This window comes from Epinephelus lanceolatus, chromosome 16 (assembly GCF_041903045.1).
Source record: "Epinephelus lanceolatus isolate andai-2023 chromosome 16, ASM4190304v1, whole genome shotgun sequence".
Classification (NCBI taxonomy): Eukaryota; Metazoa; Chordata; class Actinopteri; order Perciformes; family Serranidae; genus Epinephelus; species Epinephelus lanceolatus.
Genome location: NC_135749.1, coordinates 153,210 through 171,988, shown reverse-complemented (window position 1 = coordinate 171,988; position 18,779 = coordinate 153,210). Strand labels below are relative to the sequence as shown.

At 42.6% G+C, this 18,779-nt stretch overlaps 1 protein-coding gene across 19 annotated transcripts in view; it reads right to left on the bottom strand.

Moving 5' to 3' along the window:
- Window positions 1–103: 103 nt before the first annotated feature.
- Window positions 104–18,779, bottom strand: part of LOC117262996 (uncharacterized) — a 34,940-nt gene continuing 16,264 nt past the window's right edge. For 13 of the 19 annotated variants that reach the window (XM_078175670.1, XM_078175673.1, XM_078175667.1 and 10 more), the window contains 16 exons: window positions 18,728–18,769; window positions 17,625–17,690; window positions 17,377–17,421; window positions 11,507–11,542; window positions 11,296–11,337; window positions 11,051–11,176; window positions 10,891–10,965; window positions 9,550–9,588; window positions 9,400–9,462; window positions 9,293–9,325; window positions 9,162–9,209; window positions 9,017–9,082; window positions 8,897–8,932; window positions 8,779–8,814; window positions 1,910–1,954; window positions 104–434 (listed from right to left, as the gene is read on the bottom strand). In XM_078175670.1, coding sequence (XP_078031796.1) covers window positions 400–434; window positions 1,910–1,954; window positions 8,779–8,814; window positions 8,897–8,932; window positions 9,017–9,082; window positions 9,162–9,209; window positions 9,293–9,325; window positions 9,400–9,462; window positions 9,550–9,588; window positions 10,891–10,965; window positions 11,051–11,176; window positions 11,296–11,337; window positions 11,507–11,542; window positions 17,377–17,421; window positions 17,625–17,690; window positions 18,728–18,769 — 833 coding nt within the window. In that variant the 3' untranslated portion in view covers window positions 104–399. The remainder of the gene's footprint in view (window positions 435–1,909; window positions 1,955–8,778; window positions 8,815–8,896; window positions 8,933–9,016; window positions 9,083–9,161; window positions 9,210–9,292; window positions 9,326–9,399; window positions 9,463–9,549; window positions 9,589–10,890; window positions 10,966–11,050; window positions 11,177–11,295; window positions 11,338–11,506; window positions 11,543–17,376; window positions 17,422–17,624; window positions 17,691–18,727; window positions 18,770–18,779) is intronic. The other 6 variants (XM_078175674.1, XM_078175680.1, XM_078175681.1 and 3 more) reach the window with 2 other exon arrangements.

Below are 18,779 nucleotides of genomic sequence, written 5' to 3'. Positions count from 1 at the left end.
AAGTCTGCAGGTAGAGCTCACGTTACAGAGTTCTGCAGGGACAACGTTCTTCTGAAGTTAGTGCTAACATGCTAACATCTCTGTACAAAAGACAAATCCTCAGTTTGATGTTCAAAATAGACAAAAACATTTATTGTAGAAGTTTACAGATGATGACATCACTTCCTGTTTAACCTCTTCAAGTCAGAACAGAATCACCTTCGAGATTCGGCTGAAACATTTTTTTTTCTCACTAAAACAAAATAAATGTCTATAAACAAAATTTTAAATATTTAACAAAAACACCGAGTGGGCGGGGCCTATAGCTAGTGGGAGGGGTCTGATTTCCTCGGCCATGCTGATTGGTTGGTACACTGGAATCGGTAGCGCAGGAATCGAACTTGCGGCTTGATGTGGAAGTCAGCAGGTATCCTCCAGTTCCACATTTTCTGCACCTGAAACACAAGATAAAAATGTGCTTTGTTAGCTAAATGTAACACATGCTTTTGTTAGCTAAACATAAACATGTGCTTTGTTAGCCAAACGTAAGAATGTACTTTTTGTTAGCTGAATGTAAACATGTGCTTTTGTTAGCTGAATGTAAACATGTGCTTTGTTAGCTAAATGTAAACACGTGCTTTTGTTAGCTGAACGTAAACATGTGCTTTTGTTAGCTAAATGTAACCATGCGTTTTTGTTAGCTAAATGTAACCATGTGTTTTTGTTTGCTAAATGTAACCATGTGCTTTTGTTAGCTAAATGTAACCATGTGTTTTTGTTAGCTAAATGTAACCATGTGCTTTTGTTAGCTAAATGTAATCATGTGCTTTTGTTAGCTAAATGTAACCATGTGTTTTTGTTAGCTAAATGTAACCATGTGCTTTTGTTAGCTAAATGTAACCATGTGCTTTTGTTTGCTAAATGTAACCATGTAAATGTTACCATGTGTTTTTGTTAGCTAAATGTAACCATGTGTTTTTGTTTGCTAAATGTAACCATGTTTTTGTTTGCTAAATGTAACCATGTGCTTTTGTTAGCTAAATGTAACCATGTATTTTTGTTAGCTAAATGTAACCATGTGCTTTTGTTAGCTAAATGTAATCATGTGCTTTTGTTAGCTAAATGAAACCATGTGTTTTTGTTAGCTAAATGAAACCATGTGCTTTTGTCACCTAAATGTAACCATGTAAATGTTACCATGTTTTTGTTAGCTAAATATAACCATGTAAATGTAACCATGTGTTTTTGTTAGCTAAATGTAACCATGTGCTTTTGTTTGCTAAATGAAACCATGTGTTTTTGTTAGCTAAATGAAACCATGTGTTTTTGTTAGCTAAATGAAACCATGTGCTTTTGTCACCTAAATGTAACCATGTAAATGTTACCATGTGTTTTTGTTAGCTAAATGTAACCATGTAAATGAAACCATGTGTTTTTGTTAGCTAAATGAAACCATGTGTTTTTGTTAGCTAAATGTAACCATGTGTTTTTGTTTGCTAAATGAAACCATGTGTTTTTGTTAGCTAAATGAAACCATGTGTTTTTGTTAGCTAAATGTAACCATGTGTTTTTGTTAGCTAAATGAAACCATGTGTTTTTGTTAGCTAAATGTAACCATGTGTTTTTGTTAGCTAAATGAAACCATGTGTTTTTGTTAGCTAAATGTAACCATGTGTTTTTGTTAGCTAAATGAAACCATGTGTTTTTGTTAGCTAAATGTAACCATGTGCGTGTGTTAGCATCTGTGGATGATTACCAAACATGGCCATGTGACGAGGTCGCAGTGAGGACGTGACGCCCCACCAGTTGACTAACGAGTGTCTTGAGGTTGTTTTGTGTTTCAGTGTGGACAAAGACGTGCATATATTTTAAAGCAAGATCGTGGACTGTGGCAGACTGAGGACTGGACTCATAGGGGTCAAATACGAACCTTCAGGACCCTGACCAGATGGGTTGTACTGTTCAGTGACTGAACCTGCGGAGAACAAGCAGAACCAGGAGAAGAGAAAGAACAAACCTTCAGCACCTGATCTCAGGTCAGAGACTACAACCACAACCAACAACCTGGAACTCTTATACTGGTTTATACTGGTCTTTGGTCAGTGACAGCAACCTGAAACATATACCAGTTATTACTAACGTTTGTACTGATTTTAACTGGTTTAAACTAGCTTTGTACTGCTTTATTCTGGTTAACACTGGTTTTATACTGGTTTACAGTGGTTTTTATACTGGTTTACATTGAGGTATACTGGTTAACACTGGTTTTATACAGGTTTACAGTGGTCTTATGCTGGTTTCATACTGGTTTACACTGGTTTTACACTGAGTTAAACTGGTTTTATAGTGGTTTGATATTGGTTTACACTGGTTTTACACTGAGTTAAACTGGTTTTATAGTGGTTTGATATTGGTTTACACTGGTTTTATATGGGTTTACACTGGTTTGATAGGAGTCTCATACTGGTTTACACTGGTTTCAAACTGGTTTACGCTGGTTTTATACAGGTTTCATACTGGTTTACACTGGTGTTATACTGGTTCATACTGATTTACACTGGTTTTATACTGGTTTACATTGGTGTATACTGGTTTACACTGGTTTTATACTGGTTTACAGTGGTCTTATGCTGGTTTCATACTGGTTTACACTGGGTTATACTGGTTTTATACTGGTTTCATATTGGTTTACACTAATTTTATATGGGTTTACACTGGTTTCATTCTGGTTTACGCTGGATTTGCATTGGTTGAAACTGGTGTACACTGGTTTCATATTGGTTTCATATTGTTTTACTCTGGTTTATACTGGTTTACATTGGTTTAATACTGGTTTATACTGGTCAATATTGGTTGATACTGTTAATACTGGTTTACACTGGTTTTATACTGGTTGCGCCACAGTCAATTACATGTAGAGGAAACCCTGTACTGGTTTTATATTGGTTTATACCGACCTAATACTGGTTTTATATTGGTTTACACTGGTTTATACTGGTTTTGTACGGTTTATACTGGTTTACACTGATCTTATACTGGGTTCATATTGGTTTATACTGGTTTTATACTGGTTTCACATTGGTTTACACTGGTTTCATACTTGAAAGGACAGAGGGATGTCGAATGCTGTAAAGCCCTGTGATGCAAATTGTGATTTGTGATATTGGGCTTTATAAATAAAATTGATTGATTGAATTGATTGATTAACTTGTTAATACTGGTTTTATACTCATTTATACTGGTTTTATACTCATTTACACTGGTTAATATTGGTTTCATACTGGTTTACACTGGTTTTGTACTGGTTTATTCTGGTTTTATACTGGTTTATATTGGTTTATACTGGTTTACACTGATCTTATACTGGTTTCTTACTGGTTTACACTGGTTTATACTGGTTTTAGACTGGTTTATATTGCTTTAAACTGGTTTACACTGGATTTATATTGATTTAAACTGGTTTTATATTGGTTTGATATTGGGTTCCACTGAATTATACTGGTTTTATACTGGTTTCATATTGGTTCTATACTGATGTTATACTGGTTTCCTCTGGTTTTTTTGCTAGGTTATACTGGTTTACCCTGGTTTTATACTGGTTTATACTGACCTAATACTGGTTTTTTTGTACGGTTTATACTGGTTTACGCTGATCTTATACTGGTTTCTTACTGGTTTACATTGGTTTTATACTGGTTTTATACTGGTTTACACCGATCTTATACTGGTTTCTTACTGGTTTACACTGGTTTTATACTGGTTTACATCAATCTTATACTGGTTTCTTACTGGTTTACACTGGTTTTATACTGGTTTCATATTGGTTTACACTGGTTTCATACTTGTTAATACTGGTTTTATATTCATTTATACTGGTTTTATACTCATTTACACTGATTAATATTGGTTTCATACTGGTTTACACTGGCTTTATACTGGTTTATACCGGTTTACACTGATCTTATACTGGTTTCATATTGGTTTACACTGTTTTTATACTGGTTTCATATTGGTTTATACTGGTTTCATACTTGTTAATACTGGCTTTATACTCATTTATACTGGTTCTATACTCATTTACAGTGGTTAATATTGGTTTCATACTGGTTTACACTGGTTTTATACTGGTTTATATTGGTTTATACTGGTTTCATACTGGTGTTATACTGGTTAAAATCAATTTACACGGGTTTCAAACAAGTGTATAGGTTTATACTAGTTTCAGACTGTAACTGGTTACAGATTGGTTTCATCTGATTTCAGACTGGTAAAAACTGGTTACAGACTGTTTAAATCTGGTTTAAACAAGTTATAGGCTGGCATCAACTGGTTTAAACTGTTTTCAGACTGGTTTAAACTGGTTTAAAGTGGTTTCAAAATGCTTTTACCTGGTCTAAACTGGTTACAGACCAGTTTATTCTGGTTTATACTTGTTCATACATGTTACAGATGGGGTTATTGTGGTTAAAACTGGTCAAAATTATTTTAAACTGGTTGCAGACTGGTTTAAACTAGTTTAAATTGTTTTAAACAGGTAACAGACTGATTTAAGCTTATTTCAGATTGGTTTAAACTGGTTGCAGACTGTTTCAATCTGGTTTAAACCCATGACAGACTGGTGTAATCTGGTTTAAATTGGTCTCAGACTGGTTGAAACTGGTAACAGACTGGATTAAACTGGTTACAGAATGGTTTATAGTGGTTAAAACTGGTTAAAATTGGTTTAAATTAGTTGGTAGACTGATTTAACACTGCTTTAAAAAAGGCCTTGACTGGTTTCAGACTGGTTTCAGACTGGTTTAAGTTTATTTCAGATTGGTTTAATCTGGTTACAGACTGTTTTAAAGTGGTCTGAACTGATTTAAACTGGTAACAGACTCGTGTAACCACTTTTAAAATGGTTTAAACTGGATACAGACTGTTTTACACTGGTGTTACAGACTGTTTTAAAAATGGTTTAAACTGGTTGCTGACTGTTTTTATACTGCTATAAAATAAATATATAAAAATAAATAAATAAAATAAGGTCTGGACTGGTTTCAGACTGGTTTAAATTGATTTAAACTGGTCTTAGTCTGGTTTAAACTGGTTGCAGACTGGTTTAAATTGGTTTAAACTGGTTACAGACTGGTTTAAACTTGTTGTAGACTGGTTTAAATTAGTGTGAACTGGTTAAAGACTAGTATAGTGGTTAAAACTGGTTATAATTGATTTAACCTAGTTACAGACTGATTTATACTGGTTTAAACCGGTTACAGACTGGTTTGAACTTGTTGCAGACTGGTGTAAACATGTTTAAAATGGTTACAGACTGGTTTATACAGGTTTAAACTAATTAAAATTGGTTTATACTGGTTGCAGACTGGTTTCATACTGTTTTAAACAGGTCTGAACTGGTTTTAGACTTGTAGTTTTTTAAATTGTTTTAAACAGGTTACAGGCTTGTTCATACTGGTTTAAACTGGTTACAGACTGGTTTATAGTGGTTAAAACTGGTTAGAATTGGTTTTAACTGGTTGCAGACTGGTTTTATACTGCTTTAAATAGGCCTGAACTGTTTTTAGACTGGTTTAAACTGGTTTAAATTGGTTTGAATTGGTAACAGACTTCTTTATAGTGGTTAAACTGGTTAAAATTGGATTAAACTGGTTGCACACTGGTTTTATACAGCTTTAAATAGGTCTGAAGTGGTTTCATACTGATTTAAACTGGTAACCAACTGGATAGAATTGGTTTAAACTGGTTACAGACTGGTTTAAAGTGGTTGCAGACTGGTTTATACTGGTTTAAACTGATTACAGACTGGTTTAAACTGGTTTGAAGTGGTTTCAGTCTGTTTTAATCTGGTTTCAGACCAGGTCTATACTGCCTTAGAATGGCGTCCTCTTTTGCCCGGACATGTCCACTTTTCACGTCCCGTCCGGGGCGTCCGGGGCGTCTGGGAGGTTTTTATAAACTGATGATAATGTCCGGTTTTCCGTGTGTTTGTGTGTGTGTGTTAGAGTGCGGCACGGGCCACATATTTCTGTCCGAACCTGAACCGAGCCCGACATTATTTAATGACCAAAGCACTGAGTTTGTGTCGCACAGTTGTTACGGTTACAGGCTATTTAACAGGCCGGGCGTGCTCAGCGGAGAGGGAGACCTCCGTGTTTGAGGCGGGAGCGGGAGGCGGGAGGTCTGACGTTTCCAGCGAGAGGAGAGAGAGAAATGAATTAAAATAAGATAAAATAGGAAAAACCTGTCTCACTCTTTTATTTTATTTTCAGCGTTTAATCAAGGCGGAGGCGGGCGGCTGGAGGTCCGAGACTTCCAGAGAGGGGAGAGGTAGAAACAAACAGCCAATGTGTGTCTGTGTGTGTTATGTTCAGGTGTTGTCAGGTAAATAACAGTGCCCAAACAATAAACAGGACAGACAGTAGGATTTTATTTATTTTTACACTACATTTTCACTGAAAGCTGACCGAATCCGATCTGAGCCCGAATACAATTTATAGCTACATTTTTGACCAAACCCAGCCCGACCTGTTGGGTACCGTCGGGTACCATCGGGCTCGGATCGCCACGCTCTAGTGTGTGTATGTGTCCTCTATCTATAGGGGCCTATCTGAATTTCTGTCTTTGAGAGATATTATTTTGTAATATAACTGAATTTTCTATCCATACATATAAATTTTAAACAGTGTCGGAAATTAGCGAGGGCCACGGGCCATTTGTCCCCCAATTTAGCCAAGAATGCCCCCAAAAACCATGTTCCAGGGGCCAAAATTGCCCCCAAGTTTTTGTCAACAATTCATTATTCTCCAGACGTCCTTAACAAGGTTGCACTGATGCACCAGGGTGTGCGCCGCAGGCGCCCGCGCCCCCGTCCCTCACACACAGACAACGCTCCTCACTACAGAGCCTACCTGAAGCTGCCGTGCTGCGATGGATCATAGACCGCTACGTGGTTAAGCCACCCACCCACCAAAGTGAACCAGTCCCAGTTCCTCTGCCAGATCCTCCCCAAGTTCCCGCAAACACGTTGACGAAGAGATGTACCCTGCCAGCAACAATTTTGAACTGGAAACTCGACTGGTGTGGAAGAGGCGGCAGACAAGAAAATCCTCTTTTGTAAAGCATGCCGAGCTAACCCACCGAAACACAAGACTGGGCTAAACGCTAAAGCTAACGACTTCATAAAAGGAAGCGACCAAGTAAAAAAGTACATGGCATACCGTCATCAAACCACAAAGCACCACCGATTTGCTTACAGTAAGATTTAACATTTGTATAGTAGGCTAATCTTACGGTAGCTAACGTGTCATCACGTTGAAGTAAATGTTAGCATAAAACTAAAGTCACTGTATGCATCTGTCCCGACTTGTGAAACGCAATATTTATAAATTATGTTTCACGTGTTCACAAGACTAAGCTTGGCCTTTTTAACAGTAATGCAACTACTGTGATTAACTTATGTGTAATGTGGTGAAACACCAAATTATAGCACCCGAGCGGGAGTAACGTTATGTGCGAGAGGGAGACCCGAGCGAGGGCTGGCTGCCCGGGGGTGCTGGTGGGAGTGTGTGCGGGGCCGGGAGGGCAGGCTCCGGGGAGAGGGAGACCCTAGCGGGGGCTGCCCGTGGGAGTATGTGTGGGGCCTCCATGTTTGAGACAGGAGCGGGCAGCTGGAAGTTGGACGCTCCCAGAGAGGGGAGAGTAAGAAATATAGCTAAATAAGATGAAATAGAAAAATGTCTCTGTCTTACGTACAGAGACGTACCTTCACATTCTCTATTAGTACGGCTATCAGTAGATTAATGATTAAATCAACAAATTTAAACTGGTTTAATTATAGGAAATCAGAGTGATATTTAGCAACCGTAACTTTAAGTAACCCATTATTATCTGCGGCGGATGCAAGCAGGTCTATGGGAGGCAATTCATCATCATGTTGTGTCGAATGGAGAAACCACCGCAGGTCTCCAGCAGAGGACACTGCTGAGTCTTGTTTATTTTATATCTAGTGGTTTATACTAAAGAGTAAAGACACTATTGTAGTTGTTTTTGCTTTTCATGTGCTTATTTTTAGAAAAGAATTTGATTATCTTATTTTAATAGACCTACAGTTTTTAAAGAAACAATCTGTTTGCATTGCACTGTTTTTAAGGTTTTGTGTAATATTTACAGGCTGTTAAGAGCTAAATAATCACTAAATAGTTTGTCTACAGCCGTCTCCTGCTTTCTGTCATAGCTACTACTTGCACACTTCTCTCTGAAAAAGAAATGGTATGCTTTTCATTTATTTGCGTTGGAACTTGGCAGAAACCACTGTGCATTTTAATCTATAAAAATAACAAAGCTCTAACTACAATTTTTTCCATGGCCCCCAATCATTTTAAAAATGTCCCCATTTTTTAGAACGTGGGGGCCAAAATTGCCCCCAAAATATTTTGTTAATTTCATACCCTGATTTTAAATATATTAAAATGATAAGGCATCTTTGAGTAAACTGCGAGTATCATTTAAGTAGGCTATGTCGTGGCTGGCCGAATGTCTCTCTTTTTTGGAAATCAAAATATGGTCACCCTATTTTAAACAGGTTGCAGACTGGTTTTATACTGCTTTAAACACGTCTGAACTGGGTCAGACTGTTTTAAACTAGTTACATACAGTACTGGTTTATACTGGTTTAAACTTGTTTGAGACTGGTTTACACTGGATTAAACTGGTTACAGACTGGTTTTAACTGGTTTCAGACTGACTTAAACTGATTTTAGACTGGTTTAAACAGGTTTTGATTTGTGCTGTAAAACTTACCAGCCGTCTGATTGTGATCAGTCACAGCTGGATGACCTGAAACAAACACATGAACACAGATTTGTACCACAGAAGAAGAGCTGAACTCTTCTTCATGTGTTAAATGAATGTCACTTACTGGAGTCGAGTGGCATCCATGTTGGATCTGCTGAAACTACAAACACACACACTTTAACTACATCTGTAACTTCTGACCTCTGACCTGTCTATCAGACATCTGATGAAGGGCGGGGCTTACCTCTGTCTGTTACCATGGAGTCTGTCGCCATGGTAACCAGGTCTGTGTTGGAATAACCACCTGAAACTGATCCAAGGACAGGTTGAGACAGACACACTGGCGTGCAGACAGACAGGTGTACAGACAGACAGACAGACAGGTGTACCTGTTTGCAGAGTGTGTGTCTCTGTATGGAGGACGACAGGTGACGACTCTGTAATATGATCACATGACATGAAGTGAGCAAACAAACAAACAATCTTGTGATGTCGTGGTTGTCATAGCAACGCGTCTCACCTGTGACATCATGGCCGAGTCCGAGACCTGAAGCTATGGACCAATCAGAGCACAGAGTGAGGATTCTGTCTGTGGCCAATGAATCAATTGATTAAACGGCCTCTCACCTGTCAGGTCGATGTAAAGACCAGTCACTGACTCCGCCCCTCCTGCTGACATCATCATGACATCTGTTGACATCATTATTATGATTAATAAAGAGATCAGAGAGACAAAACAGGAAGTGGACTCCACGCTACAGGAAGAAGAAGGTTTACCTGCGTTTGAGTCCAACAGCAGAGTCTGACGACCGTTTCCTGAAAGACATAACCTATCAGCCAATCACAGCCAATCACAGCCAATCACAACCTGTCAGTCAATCAATCAATCAATCAATCAATCAACCAATTTTATTTATAAAGCCCAATATCACAAATCACAATTTGCCTCACAGGGCTTTACAGCATACGACATCCCTCTGTCCTTATGACCCTCACAGCTGATCAGGAAAAACTCCGGACAGACGGACAGACGTGCAATAGATGTCGTAATTTTGGTTTCACGTACAGTACATTAGCATCATTAGCATTTATTACATAAACCCAACTTTTTTGTTGTTGTGACAATCACAACCTGTCAGCCAATCACAGCCCTCAACAGCTCTGACTCATCATTAAAAAACAATAATACTGTAAAACTTTATTGATCCTGTCATTGTAACATGAAACCAGTAAAAGATCATGTGACTCTCAACGTTAACATCAGGGCTGTTGGCACCGTCTATGAAAACAAACACATCACAAACATTAAAGATGAAATCAACATGTTTAGAAACAATAAACAAAAACACCCTGAAAGTTAACAAACAAACAAACAATACCGAGCAAACTTTTAGTACAAACAATCACTTTAGTGTTTTTAATTTAAACCTTTGTTTATTGTTTATGTTTCATCAATAAATAAAATATAATGTCAATACTTCATCATAAACTGTTAAAATTGTGTGTTTACAGCTGTTTACAGGTGAGGTTGTGTACAGGTGTGTCACAGATGTGTACAGGTGTGTACAAGTGTGCCACAGGTGTTTACAAGTGCGTTACAGATGTGTACAGGTGTATACAAGTGTCTCATGGGTGTGTACAGGTGCATACAGGTGTGTCTACAGGTGCGTACAAGTGCGTTACAGATGTGTACAGGTGCATACAGGTGTGTCACAGGTGTGTACAGGTAAATACAGGTGTGTACAGGTGCATATGAGTGTGTTTGCAGGTGATTAGAGGTGTGTACAAGTGTGAGCAGGTGCAAACAAGTGTGTCACAGGTGTGTACAGGTGCATACAGGTGTGTACAGGTGCACACAAGTGTGTCACAGGTGTTTGCAGGTGTGTACAGGTGCATACAAGTGTGTCACAGGTGTGTACAAGTTCATACAGGTGTGTACAGGTGTGTCACTGGTGCATACAGGTGTGTCAAAGGTGTTTACAGGTGCATAGAAGTGTGTACAGGTGTTTACAGGTGCATACAGGTGTGTCAAAGGTGTATACAGTTGCAAACAGGTCTTTACAGGTGTGTACTTGTGTGTACAGATGCATTTAGGTGTGTACAGGTGTGTTTGTTTACCTGTCTGTTCCCTTTGAGTTTCGCTGTGTGACAATGATGATGATGATGACGATGACGATGATGAAGCTGCTGCATCTGAAGAAAAACTCAAATATGAGCAGCAGAACTTACAACAAAAATTTCTCAGTGTTTTCAAAATAAAAGTAACACCTGTACCAACCTTCCTGGGTAGTGGAGTGGGCAGAGCCTGACACAGAGCTGTACAGTGATTGGTGAGGCCCCGAGATCAGAGAGGTGGAGTCCGGTCCTGATTGGTCGATGCTGATGTCAGAGTGATGGACGGGGTCTGTAGAGAGGGGGCAGATTGACAGCAGGTAAGTTTGACCACACACACTGACCTTTGACCTCCTGGTTCATATGAGCGTCAACATGGATACGCATGACAGCTGTGGGCGGGGTCAATACCTGCAGGTAAGTCCGGAGCTGCTGTCACACCTGACGACATCACTGAAACACAAACAAGACTGCTCAATAACAGCCGATCAATTATAGCTGATCAATCATGGCCCATCAATTACAGCAGATCAATAATGGCCAAACAATAACAGTCGATCAATAACAACTGATCAATAACAGGTGATCATTAACACAGCTGATCACAGAAAAGGAATCTCACCTGTGGGGTCCAGCTGAGTGGGCGGAGTCATGTCACCTGACCAAAAGAGGAAAATTAACTTCTTGGTTCACCAATTTACCACCTGTAAAGATCTGTTTCCTATTTATCGCTTTAAGGCCACACCCACTGATCACACTTGTAGTAATCACACCTGTCCCGATCACACCAGTACTTATCACACCTGTGCTGATCACACCAGTGCTGATCACACCAGTGCTAGTAACACCTGTACTGATCACACCTATACTGATCTCACTTGAAGTGATCTCACCTGTACTAATCACACCTGTACAGATCTCACCTGTGCGAATCACACCTGTACTGATCACACCTGTACGACTCACATCTGTACAAATTCAATTCAATTCAATTCAATTCAATTTTATTTATAAAGCCCAATATCACAAATCACAATTTGCCTCACAGGGCTTTACAGCATACGACATCCCTCTGTCCTTATGACCCTCACAGCTGATCAGGAAAACCTCCCCAAAAAACCCTTTAACGGGGAAAAAAAACGGTAGAAACCTCAGGAAGAGCAACTGAGGAGGGATCCCTCTTCCAGGACGGACAGACGTGCAATAGATGTCGTACAGAACAGATCAGCATAATAAATTAACAGTAATCCATATGACACAATGAGACAGAGAGACAGAGAGAGACAGAGAGAGAGATGCAGGTAATGACAGTAGCTTACAACAACATTATTGAAAGTAATAATATTATAGTTCTGGCTACTGTGGTACAATATGTTGAAAGTATATATTAATATCTGGCAGTATACATATGTGACAATAATCATATGTGTATAATAACAGTAGAAGTATGACTAATGATAACAGCAGCAGCAGGAGGCATCTGGCAGGACCACGGCAGCAGCACAACCACACACATCACACTATCCAGGCACCGCTGCAATATGAGTTAACCTGAGAGACAGTGGAGCACAAAGGCTCCGGAGAAGAAGCCGAGTTAGTGATATGGAGAGAGATAGAGAGAGCGAGAACGAGAGCGAGAGAAGGTGCCCGGTGTATTATAGGAGGTCCCCCGGCAGACTAGGCCTAAGTCAGCCTAACTAGGGGCTGGTACAGGGCAAGACTGAGCCAGCCCTAACTATAAGCTTTATCAAAGAGGAAAGTCTTAAGTCTAGTCTTAAATGTGGAGACGGTGTCTGCCTCCCGGACCGTAACAGGAAGATGATTCCACAGGAGAGGAGCCTGATAGCTGAAGGCTCTGGCTCCTGATCTACTTTTGGAGACCTTAGGGACCACGAGTAACCCTGCGTTCTCAGAGCGCAGTGTTCTGGTGGGATAATATGGCACTATGAGCTCTCTAAGATATGACGGAGCTTGACCATTTAGAGCTTTATAAGTTAACAGTAGGATTTTAAATTCAATTCTGGATTTTACAGGGAGCCAGTGCAGAGAAGCTAAAACAGAAGAAATATGATCACGTTTCTTAGTTCCTGTTAGTACACGTGCTGCTGCATTCTGAATTAGCTGGAGAGTTTTTAAGGACTTACTAGAGCTACCTGATAATAGAGAGTTACAGTAATCCAGCCTTGAGGTAAGAAAAGCGTGACCCAATATTTCTGCATCTTTTCTGGTCAGGATAGGCCTAATTTTCACAATATTACACAGATGAAAAAATGCAGTCTGTGAGGTTTGTTCTATTTCGTCCCTACTGACCACCAGAGGCGGTGCATAAGCACTGGACCGCTGCATGAACTCTGGAAGGTTATATCTTCCGGTGTCAGCAGGTGATCTGTTCCTTCATTCTTCTCGCAATTCACGCGTTGAGGTGTACGTAAGTTCTTTGCTGTTGATTTCACGTGTTGCTGGCCCTGTGCAGCCTTGTGCCTCTGCGGTGGGAGTAACGGGCTGACGCTCTTCCTCCGAGGGGCTCTGGCCAGCATGTTGTATGATTTTTGGGATTCAAAGTTGAAGAATTTAGTTGTGGTTGGTGACGGTGGTGTTTCCGCTACCCTCTCCCAGCTCAGTTGTGCTTTTAAGAAATATATATATACTTATATATATTTAAAAAAAAAATCAAAAAAAAAAGGAAAGAAGGCTGATAACCTTGTTGGTGACGGTTGTGTGCCCGCCCCCTCTCCCAACTTGGTCTGGTGGTTTTTTCTACTGTGTTGACATTTCTGCTCCTGGCAGTGTCACACTTTTCTGGGCTCCTCGCTGGCTTTCTCCACCTGGTTACAGATGGAGCACGCCTGTGGCAGCTGCATGACCTCCCTTAAGCCTGAGGACGGCCATGACCACTGTGTGGCCTGTCTTGGCGTGGACCATCTGCAGGAGGCCCTCACTGACAAGGCCTGCATGAACTGCAGTATCATGCCTCGGTCGGTGAGGTTGGCCAGACTGGCCCAACTGGATCCTCTGGCCTGCCTCCCTTCCTTCCAGTCTGAGAGGGCGGACTTCTGTGGGGCCCCTGTGCAGAAGAGGTCTGCCACACGGAGCGGTGACGGTGCTCCCGCGTAAAGGAGGAAGGCAGCGGCGAAGGACCAGCTCTCCTCCAAGGTTGACCACTTGGCTGCTCATATGGAGCAAATTAAGGCGCTCCTCATGAGTCTCCAGCCTGCTGGTGGGGTGGCACCTCATCGCAGCTTCGTTGAGTCAGTTTTGGGACTCACAGGGTAATCTGCCCCCTCTGACGGCAGCTGGCTCCTCCCATTTCTCAGCCCAGAGTTCTCGGCGGGGGTCTGATGACTCTTCCATGGGGGCGATCATCCGGGAAGCCCTGGCACGTCTGCAGCTCGATGCCCCGAGCCAGGGGCAGGCTCCCAGTGCGTTTCACAGGCGCAACCCTTCCTCGGCAAAGGTTACGGTGCCGCATTCTCCAGACTTCCTGAAGGAGCTGCACTCCTGTTGGAGGGACACTTCAACCCTCACCAGGCCGGGGTCAGATGAACGGGCCTTGGCTGCCATGGAGGATGCCAAGTTGGTGGGGCTCCTCCACATGCCGGCGGTTGAGCCTCTAATCGCGGCCTTGTTTGTGGCTCTGGATGAGATAATGAAATCCAACCCTAAGTGCCCTTCTGCCCAGTATAAGGTTACTGATGATTACGTCTGCAAGGCCTACAACACAGCAGCATGTGTCGGCCGCTTGGGGAACACCCTCTCGCACTTACTCCTTGCCCTCTCGGCCTCCCTGCGGGATGCACAGGTGGACGACTCCGTCCGCGACATCTGTGATGCGTCACTGCAGGCTTTTGCCTTCTAGACGAGGGATCTGGGACGGCTGATGTCGACACTTGTCCACACTGGCCGTCATGTCTGGTTGGCACAGTCACCTCTGATGGAGACTACTCATAGGGTCCTTCACCGGGTGCCAGCAGAACCTGGGGAGCTGTTTGGTTCTGCTGCTCTGGACACACTGGACTGCACCGCTGAGGCCGACAAGACCAGGCGGTGGCTTGCGAGCCTCCACAAAAGACCACCTGTTTCCAGAAGTGGATTGAGGACTTTTCCATCTGCCCCTCAGGGTCCTCCACGACCATCTCCCCGGGGTGGCCAATGCCAACGGCGGGATGAGAGGAACTCGGCACGTGACTTTCATTCCACTCTGCGCCATTCACCTCAGAAGCCTCAGGACCCCAAGCCCAGCCGCTGCACTTCTGGCTCCTCCAGGGGCCAGGGGGCCTAGGCGCTGGGGCCACAGGGCAGGTTGTAGGCTGCTTTTCCCAGGAGCAGCTCAGTCATTGGGCTGCCTGCTCGCCAGACCCCTGGGTAGTTGCCACCTTGACCTGGGGTTACGAATTGCAGTTTCAACATCGGCCCCCAGCTTTTGGCCGGGTCAACATGACAGTTATCAAAGACTCGGCCAAGGCCCAAGCATTAGCTCAGGAACTCTCCACCCTCCTGGACAAGGGCGCCATCACACCGGTGGACCCTCTCCTTCAACCCTCAGGATTCTACTCGACCTACTTCCTTGTCGGCAAGAAGGACGGCGGACTCTGTCCCATCTTGGATCTACGTGGCCTAAACAGGTATTTGAAGGTTCTACCATTCCATATGTTGACCTCAGCGGACGTGATGCATGTGATCCAGCAAGGCGAATGGTTCACGTCCATCGACCTGAAGGACGCGTACTTTCTTGTGCCCATTGTGGCCCATCATCAGCCCGGTTCTATGAGTCCCGGATGACCGCCAGAGTGTCTGGTCACTCACGCGTGCTCGCGTGCAAATTTTGGGAACAGATCACCTGCTGACACCGGAAGATATAGCCTCCCAGAGTTCATGCAGGGGTCACGGGTGACGTTGTTGATATTTGTACTCAACATGCGCTAGCGCAGGCGGGGTTATCCAGTGCTTATGCACCGCCTCTGGCGGTCATCCAGGACTCATAGACCCATAGTTACAACTGTAACTTTTCATTTTAAATAGGAATTAAAAGACAAATCTTGATCAAACATTACTCCAAGGTTTTTCACGGTAGTACTAGAGGCCAGAGCAATGCCATCTAGAGAAACGATGTCATCAGATAAGTCTCTGAATTTAACATCAGGAAATTGGTGCTCATTCAGGTTTTTATGTCTTTAAGGCAATTATGAAGTTTAGTTAATTGATTACTTTCTATCACACCTATACTATTCACACCTTTATCGATCACACCAGTACTGTTCTCACTTGTACGAATCACACCTGTACAGATCACACCTGTACTGTTCTCACTTGTATGAATCACACTTGTACAGATCACACCTGTACTGATCTCAACTGTACTAATCACACATATACCGATCACACCTGTACTGATCTCACCTGTACCGATCACACCTGTGCGGTCACACCTGTACTGATCACACCCGAACTAATTTCACCTGTACTAATCATACCTGTACCAATCTCACCTGTACTAATCACACCTGTGCTGATCTCACCTGTACCTATCTCACCTGCACTAATCACATCTGTACTGATCACCCCTGTATTGATCACACCCATACTGATCACACCTGTACTAATCACACCTGAGCTGGTCTCACCTGTACTGATCTCACCTGCACTAATCACATCTGTACCGATCTCACCTGTACTGATCACCCCTGTACTGATCACACCCATACTGATCACACCTGTACTAATCACACCTGAGCTGGTCTCACCTGTACTGATCACACCCATACTGATCACACCTGTACTGATCACACCTGTACTAGTCACACCTGTACCAATCTCACCTGTACTGATCACACCCGTACTAGTCACCCCTGTACTGATCACACCTGTACTGATCACACCCGTACTAGTCACACCTGTACCGATCTCACCTGTACTGATCACACCCGTACTAGTCACCCCTGTACTGATCACACCCGTACTAGTCACCCCTGTACTGATCACACCTGTACTGATCACACCCGTACTAGTCACACCTGTACTGATCTCACCTGTACTGATCACACCCGTACTAGTCACCCCTGTACTGATCACACCTGTACTGATCACACCTGTACTAATCACACCTGTACTGATCACACCCGTACTAGTCACACCTGTACTGATCTCACCTGTACTGATCACACCCGTACTAGTCACCCCTGTACTGATCACACCCGTACTAGTCACACCTGTACTGATCTCACCTGTACTGATCACACCCGTACTAGTCACCCCTGTACTGATCACACCCGTACTAGTCACCTCTGTACTGATCACACTTGTACTGATCACACCCGTAGTAGTCACCCCTGTACTGATCACCCCTGTACTGATCACACCTGTTCCAATTACACCTGTACCGATCACCCCTGTACTGGTCACACCTGTACTAATCACACCTGTCAATCATCAAATGAATCAATCCCTGTGCAGTTCAAGGGAAAATAATCATCAGAAAGTGATGTGAGGTCACACCTGGGGCGTTGACGTGAACACCTGGTGTAAACGGAACACCTCCACCTAAGAACAACAGAAACAACAAACATAAACTCAGGTGTGGTGTCACTTCCTGTTTGTTTATTTCACTCTGTGGTGACATCATCAGCCTGACTCATCTAACTGCTGCAGGTAAACATCCAGGTGTCACCTTTCCTCTCCTACAGAATGTTTCCTACATCCTGAAGAAGCCAGGAAAGGAGGCACTGAAGGTTCCTCACCCTCACCTGTCTCAAGTAGAAACGTACCCATCAGGCTGAGCAGGAAGTCGTGACTGGATGCGTCAATCGGTCCTGGAGGACAAGAAGACAGAGGGCACAGGAGAGAACATGAGACATGGACTTAGACAGTACAGTTCCCCCTACCATTCTATTATGACACCCCTGCCCCCTCTTAAAGGTTCAAGTTAATTTGATTTTAATTTCTATATAGCGCCAGATCACAACAGAAGTCATTAAGGTTTCCTTTTCTATAGAACAGGTCTATAACCTGTCCTAAATAGCTTTATGTTATTTATCTCATTTACATGACGGCATGTCATTTCTATCTCCTGGCCGCATTTTCTTGCCCGAGCCTGACGTAGTTTGTTAGCTGACATAATTATTGTTATGGACAATGTGTAAATGACCATAAAGAGACTGCTGTTACTCACAGTTAAATATGGCGCTACATACACTCAATTGGAGTGAAGCCTGTGTTGCGTTCAGGTGTTGTCACGTAAATAACAAATTTCAGCACTTGAATAGGCCATAGCACATGTCAAGTGGGCCGAGTTAAAGTTTTGATTTATCACACCTGTCCTGTGCAACTGTTCTGTAGACCTGTCCTGATCACACTTGTCCTGTACTCCTGTATGTTACACTTGTCTGGATCACACCTGTCCTGTACACTTGTATGTTACACTTTCCCTGTACACCTATCCTGTACACCTATCTTTTACACCTGTACGTTACACCTGTCCTGTACACGTGTATGTTAAACCTGTCCTGTAACACCTGCCCTGTTCACCTGCATGTTACACCTGTCCTGTATCAATCAATCAATCAATTTTATTTATAAAGCCAATACCACAAATCACAATTTGCCTCACAGGGCTTTACAGCATACGACATCCCTCTGTCCTTAGAACCCTCACAGCTGATCAGGAAAAACTCCCCAAAAACCATTTAACGGGGAAAGGGAAAGGTTAAGGGTTAGGTTTAGGTTTATGATACACCTGTCCTGTACACCTATCCTGAGCACCTGTCCTGTACACCTATCCTGTAGACCCCAACCAACTGCAAATTTGACTGTAGGTACGATGTCAGACAGACCTCACCTGGACACTCACCTGTATAATCCAAGTGAGAAACTCCAAATGAACCCAGAACACCTGAGACAGA